The sequence below is a fragment of the Xiphias gladius genome, chromosome 6, assembly GCF_016859285.1.
Source record: "Xiphias gladius isolate SHS-SW01 ecotype Sanya breed wild chromosome 6, ASM1685928v1, whole genome shotgun sequence".
NCBI lineage: Eukaryota > Metazoa > Chordata > Actinopteri > Istiophoriformes > Xiphiidae > Xiphias > Xiphias gladius.
The window spans coordinates 16,948,055-16,955,203 of record NC_053405.1 but is presented as its reverse complement, the minus strand read 5'-3'; the positions used below and the strand labels follow the sequence as shown (position 1 = coordinate 16,955,203).

Here is a 7,149-nt window from a genome sequence, read left to right as displayed (position 1 = left end):
TCAGCCGAAACAAACCGTGTGCCCGAAAAAGTAATATAATACTATAAACCGAAGATGGAAGTATATGTGTACTGTTGCTCCTTGACACCCCCCCCCAAATATAAATGATATAACCCCAAAATACTGAGGACATTACCTCAATGTCATCAATGACACCTAGGGCCTATGACAAAAATCCTGCATTCAAACTCTTACTAGAGTAAAAGAACAAACTATGCTAAAAGACCCCTTGTTTATTGCTATATTGTTGTTACTTATTTTATTATTACATTCAGTGGTCAAGGTGGAGCAAATTTGAACTACTTTATATACCGATAGGCTGTTAAATCTATACATAATTTTATCAGCAGTTCATGTTTTTGTTTGTGAGATCTGAATTTGCAAAGTAACTCATGGCTACAGCTGTCAGATAAATGTAGTGGAATGAAAGGTACATTTCCCTCTGAAATGTAGTGGAGTACGAGTTAAAAGCATAAAAATAGTAGATGTAAAATACAAAATAAATGATAAATACATAAATGGATAATGGATAGGAAATAAATAAATAAATAAAAATGCCCTACAGACGTGTAATATCCATAGAGTTAGGTGTTACTTTTTTATAATATATAAAAGACTATAATAATATTAATCATAATACAAAATTAAAAGACATGTAATTGAGAAGCACATTAATTTTCTTCCAGTTGTTTTTATTGGACAGAGCACCTGTCTGTTTTTTTGTTTGTTTTTTGTTTTTTACACAGCAACATGAAAATCTTCCCACTTAAGTTACTACCATTAGTACAAAATGTATCTTTTACAAAAGAATCGCCTTCCATACTGTTTGGGACAGTGTGTTGGGGTACAGCAGTGCAGAGATATTGGCATCAGAAATGAGGAAACTGTTTGTGTAGACCAACAATGAGTGAACCTAAAGTGAATGCGTACCAAATGAGCGGGAGCCTTCCTGCTACTGGAGTGCTCTTAATGTACATCTGAGGTTGAGAACAGTTTATTTGGACACAAAAGACTACAGAATGTGCACTGAAGTGAAAAAGTGTTAACTTTCCAGTGCAAAACTATGCAAGGGATTAATCTTGAAGCACCCCATATTACCATCCTACAGTTTTTTTGAACAGGTTGTCAAACATATAGTGTTAATCCTTGTACACTCTTGTCCGTGTGCCATTAACCCTTGTTTGAATCAGAGAGGTTTAAATAAGAGCAGGCAGAACTTGAGACAGAGCAACAGGACTGACTACAATAGATTAACAAAAACAAAAAGACATGAGACAGATTAATATGACAAACAAAACGCATGCGGTAAACAAAACATTTACATGGTATCATCCACAAACCAAATATAGCTTTTCATGTCACCACAACATTATACTTCATTAAAACCCAGATTTTTGCAAAACAGACATGACAATTTATATATTTCTGTTGGGTACAACTGCGAAACAATTATTATTTCCGGCCCTGGCAGACATCTTCATTCCTTTCTATTACTATTCCTCATTTAATAACAATAATAGTAGTAGCACATTGAAACAGGAAACAGAACAGTACTTGCCCTTTTTCACCTATCCCCTTGCTTTGTAAACAAACAAATGAAAAACCCAATTCCACCCAACCCCACCCCAGGGTGTCAGTCATGAGGGTCTATCATCTCAGTCACCAGCTTTGTTGCAATGGGTCATTGACTCACACAGTCAGGTTCTTTTCTAAGTAGTTCCTGCACAAAGTTTATAACTCATCCTTGAGTTTAGAGTCTGTGCCTTCATCCTCCTCCTCTTCCTCCTCCTCCTCCTGCTCCCCCCCCTCGTCCTCCTCTTCATCTTCGTCCTCCTCATCATCCTTCTCCTCTTCCTCCTCCTCTTCCTCCTTTGCCTCTTCTCTCCTCTTCTTGTCCTCCTCCTCACGTTTCTTTCTCTCCTCCTCCTCTTGGCTTTCCTTCATCTTCTTCTCTGCATCCTGGAGAACGTGGAAAAAGCAGTGATAAAGTGATAAATAAATCATTCCTTAATGCTTATACTTCCTTTAATGCTACAACCACGAAATTAAAGTTTTTACACCCGTATGTTCTAAAGATGTACGAGCAGGACACATGTTTTGGCCTACCTTAGTTGTACCCCATGTGTCGTTGCCTACTTCCTCTGCCAGGTTTGGGTCATTGGTGATCAGGAAGTTGTCAAAGATAGTACCAGACTTGACCTATGTTTTAAAAAAAAAAAAAAAAAAAAAAAAAAGGCATAAAGGAATGCATATTTTACTGTTCAATACTTCATGCAAACAAATAAAAGAAAAGAAAAGCTACATTTTTCAAACATGTTTCCCCTATGTCCGTAGCATCTCCATTTCCCACATATGAAACTGAAAAAGAAGCAATTTGCACTGACTCACTGGGAAAAAAAACAAAAAAAAAACAAAACAAAAAAACAACAGTTGTGGACAAAGTAGAAACAATCCAAAACACAGAAATCTGCGGTGGCTCTAACTCAAAACAAGGCACAGCAAAGTGTGCAAGTAAAACATTCCTATTCCTGGCTGGATACAATTAAACTAAAAGTCATACAGTTTGTTGTTCTTAATTTCAGCAAATCGACTCTTTATTAAGCAGTAACTAAGAGCATCAGAGTCAGCATCTTCTTACCTGCCACAAATCGAGTCCAATCACACCAATGCTGTCGTATTTATAGATCTCAGAATCGGCAGTGTACTCCGGGTTGTCAATCTCAGGGTGGATCCATTTGCCCTTGTAGGCAGGATTGTTGATTTCTCTGGGCTTCCACTCACCCTGTGGACAGCAAACAGACACAGAAAGACAGGGATTATGATTCATGTCAGAGGAATCACAAAGCAAATACGAGACGTTTCCCTTGAATAATTATGACGTGCCAGCTTCTGAACTGATTGTAGGTTTAGGAATTAATGAGGCAATAATGCAATAACATGTCAAAGTTCATAAAACACTATAGAAGTTGGGACATGAATAATGCAAAAAAACCCAAAAGAAAAAGATCCCTCACTGTGTTTTTTATTAATTAGCAATTTATTAATTTAATAAAATACAATGATAATTCAGAATCACTCCTTCATCACTAACAGTTGTAGTGTTGCATAAATCTAATTTTCACATCTATCAAATGGTGAAGAATTGTACTTTGGGATTTTTTAGCAAAAAGTTGTGTACTTTTTTTTGTTGTACTTGTGTACTTTTGATATATTGCGTGAAACTTTGAGGGCATACTTTTAACGCTGAGAATTTTAGTGCTCAAATATGGCCCAAAGTTAATATGTACAGCAGTTAGCAAATGGAGAGTTATTTAAGACACCGCAGTATTTTAACATACATACAGACTGGGATGTGTGTATGAAGTATAATAATTATTTGCTGTTCACCTTGTAATCAGGGTTGGTGACCATAGGCGGCTCCCATTCTCCGTCCATCTCATCGTCCCAGTCATCTGGCTTCTTCGCATCAGGATCAGGGATGTTCTCAGGCTTGTCCCAGTCCTATGTAAATAAATAAATAAATAAATAAATAAATAAATACAGGGGGAAACATGATTACACTGAGGTGTATCAGAAACATTTTAAAAAGACATATGGGTTTTATAGAAATGAAGTGAATTCTGTCTGTTAAGATTAAGATGAAAGTGTAGAAGGAGGAAAAAAATAGACCCGAAAGAATTATGAAAAATACAGACAACCAGATTGTTTGGATGGCTCAAACAGACTGACCTCTGGTTTCTTATCGTCAGGGTCGGGAATCTTCTCCCTGTCGTCCCAGTCCTCTGGCTTTTTGGCTTCAGGGTCCTTAATTTTTTTGGGAGGCAAGAAGTCCCAGTCATCCTCCAAACTGCCAGACTCAACCTTCTTATTATCGATCTTGACCTCGTAAGTGTTGTCAGGGTTGACAACCAGCGTGTACAAGTGGGTGTACTCATCATCCTGCAGGGCAGAAAGTAAATGTTACGTGATTGCGTTTGATTCATGAATGATTTACATATAATGTGTTTATAATGCAAACCAATTTCGACTTTCAGCATGTCCTTGCTGATTTGGTTATATGGTGTGAAGGATAATAGCAATGCTGCAATTACAAAATACTCAAGACTTGGAACGAACAATGCAGGGATCCATTTCTTCATGCAACAGGAATTAGAAAAAAGCTTTTGCCTTTTTCTAATCAAATATGAAAACAAGGACCATTTATTGATGTCTCACCTTGCATCTGATGTCTTTGTTGATCAGATGGTTCTTGCCTTTGTAGTTGAAGATAACATGAACCTTCTTCGTGCCAGGGCCACAAATATCAGGACCTGAAGAAGCCCAAAAATAAAGAAGTGAAAATGTGTCATCCAGTCCTTTGGTTTAGAGCCGAAAATAAGCAAACACAAGGGGGTAAGAGATATGGAATATCTCAAATCCATCTAAAATGAAAAAAAAAAACCCAAAAACATTCAATACACTTTGCCAAACAAAATGCGTGCATTTTTATAGTGGATGAAAGTGAATGTGTCTTTGTATACAACTAAATTGAGAGCTTTAAAACTGTGGTGAAACATAATGAGAAGAAAAACGCCACCTACACAGATCTTCTGTCAAGGTGACTGGTCTTACAGATGGCTTGTACTCTTGTCACTGAGAGAGAGTCCTTTTGCCAACAGAGTGCACTGTCCAAACTTACCAAACATGATGTTGTAGACGGAGTCTCCATGCATGTCCTCCTGGTTGAGGCCAGAGGGGAACAGTTTAATATAGCCTCCACCACAGTCAATGCTCTGCTCGTGCTTCACAGTGAACTGAATGACCAGAGGCCGGCCCGTGTTGCTGAAGTCATCAAAGCGGGTTGACAAGGCGTAGAAGCGGGCGTCCTGGCTCGTCTGCAGACCTGCAGTAGAAAAGGCGTTACTCTAAGGTGTCTGTATAAAGGGAAAATCTAGCGTAAAGCACAAGTCATCCATGTTGTTTCTATACAACTGTACAGGTTTGTTTGAATTTGTGAATTTGAACGAGTCACTTCTCAAGTTGAACAACAGAGAGACAGACTGTTGTGATGATGTCATGTAGAGACAAATACTGGAGCTGCTCCACAGACAGTGAATAATGGAACAACTCTGAGACATCCTGACTGCACTCCTGTTGATTTCACTGGGGTATGGGCAGCATTTTCAGAATTACAGCTAGAAGCCCTACATTCAGAATAAACACTTGGGTAGAATATCTCGAATAACAACAACATAGGAGCCCGCAGACTCTGTCACAAGTTTAGTGTCATCTGAACTCCAGTGCGATTCCAAAAAACATCCATTACTTGTCTTTTTGCTTTGATTTTCCAGCTTAGAGAGAGAAAGATGTACATGTACATTTTGGCTTAACTCACTGGAATGACATGTAACTTCTGTTAAAGGATGGATGTCACCTTCAATACATATTAAGTGCTTCCCCTGTGTTGTTCCACGTGCAAATGCAGCATTAAAAGCTTAAGCATTAAGAGAAATGGCAAGCGTCATATCATTGTGCAGTGTCAGTCAGTTCTAAACCCGACTTAACATCCTTGACACAGGCTGCGAACAAAATAAAGCTACAGTGTATACCCTTATGCTAAAAAAAAAAAAAAAAAAGCCTAACACCCCAAAGTTAACGGTCTTGCACAGGGGCAACAGATCCACAGTTAAAAGGATAAAAGTTAACCTTTCCATTCACCTCTGTCTTTCTCTGCATCTCCATAGAACTTCCCTGCCGTCAGGACAAACTTGCCGTAGTCTGACTTGTGCTTGGATTCCATCCAGCGACTCGTCCAGGCGTCTGCGGAAACAAGTATAGGTTCACGGTTAAAAAGACTCACAAGCTGCTAATCCACCGCTGATGATGCATCAGTGCAGGTGCACTGGGAATGTGTTAAGCTGCTGGGGCATGCATCATCTGGCTGCCTTCACTATTCAAACTGTGCCTGCAAGGAGACGGCTGATGAAAGAAGGGGACGGCTAGGGGAAGGAGGGGGAACAGTGAATGACCAGGGGAGAGATGTGCAGTGGGGGGATGGGGAGGCAGAGAGGGTGTGATGATGGCTGGGGGTGGGGGGCGGAGCGGAAGGGAGGGGAGAGAGGGGTCAAAGATGAATGGTGTTCGTGTAAACTTCATTCTTCTCCAGCTGTCTAGTAAGCAAACAATACATCATGGAAATGGAGGTAAAATCTCAAGATCATGTCAAAAATCCATTAATTCACTGAGCCGGGAACCCCGCAGAAGAGTCTACCGGTTCTGCCACCTGCTCATGACTGTAATACCTGATATATTTGCATTTGAAACAAATCACAGCAAAGACAGTTAAATGATGAAGGTATAATTCTGCGTAAGAGGACCTCACCCCCGTCTTCAAATTGCTCTCGGAAATACACGGTGGACTCGGCCAGGGCAGACGCGACCAACACGGCCCCCAGAAGCAGTGACAGGGCTGTCATTGTGCCGAGCTGAAGCACCCCGTCGAATGAAAAGCTAACGAACTATTAAGACAAATTAGTCTGAATAATGTGTCTGCACGGTGCAGCAGCCGCCGTTTACCGGTCCAGTCTGTCAAACAGCGATATTACTGTTACAGTGAAGAAGCGCCGAGACGCCGCCGCTCGCCTCTCTGCTCGGAACAGATGTCTGACTCCGATTGGACGCCGGCCTCGTACCTCGATAAGGAAGCGTTGCCGCTCTCGGCCAATCAGAGGAGAGGAGATCTGGACCAATAATCGTCGTAGCCAACGGGAGCAGACCACGCGTTTGCTTGATACACGCCCAGGGAAGGGTGATGTGCCGCGGGAGAATCATATGATTAGAAAATATCGCAGTAAACACGAATGATTAAGTGTAGTATATGAGTCCTTTAGATGTATACGAAGCCTGGAGTTAGCTTCTGACTACGCAGTTGAGGGGAAAGTTCAGTTTTTCCCAACCGGTCCGCATCAGACCAGTTTTAGATCAAAAACCACTTTACCTAGACTATCAGATTTCACTATAATGGTTTTTGATCGAGACCTGGTCTGACTTGGTATGGATGGGGAAAACACAGTGGAATTGGCATTGTTTTTCGCTCACATGAAACGAATAACGGTTTCATAAGTCTGAGAGTGGGTTTTAAACAGTGTTAAGGCTCTAACTAGGGTGTCT

At 40.5% G+C, this 7,149-nt stretch overlaps 1 protein-coding gene across 1 annotated transcript; it reads right to left on the bottom strand.

Moving 5' to 3' along the window:
- Positions 1-671: 671 nt before the first annotated feature.
- calr (calreticulin) lies at positions 672-6,663 on the bottom strand. Its single transcript, XM_040129554.1, has 9 exons — positions 6,362-6,663; positions 5,698-5,799; positions 4,679-4,882; positions 4,216-4,310; positions 3,730-3,939; positions 3,388-3,501; positions 2,639-2,782; positions 2,107-2,199; positions 672-1,959 (listed from the first exon to the last, which is right to left on the bottom strand). Exons 1-9 carry the CDS (start codon positions 6,453-6,455, stop codon positions 1,732-1,734), a joined length of 1,284 nt encoding a protein of 427 aa, XP_039985488.1. The 5' UTR covers positions 6,456-6,663; the 3' UTR covers positions 672-1,731.
- Between the last annotated feature and the right edge of the window lie 486 nt (positions 6,664-7,149).

What these genes read in the sequence shown, in the direction of transcription:
- calr (XM_040129554.1), bottom strand. Translation starts at nt 6,455, where the DNA reads ATGACAGCCCTGTCACTGCTTCTGGGGGCCGTGTTGGTCGCGTCTGCC. An exon ending in CGTCTACAACATCATGTTTG is followed by an intron (nt 4,311 to 4,678) that starts GTAAGTTTGGAC and finishes GGGCTTCTTCAG; the next exon opens with GTCCTGATATTTGTGGCCCT. An exon ending in ACACATGGGGTACAACTAAG is followed by an intron (nt 1,960 to 2,106) that starts GTAGGCCAAAAC and finishes CACGTTCTCCAG; the next exon opens with GATGCAGAGAAGAAGATGAA.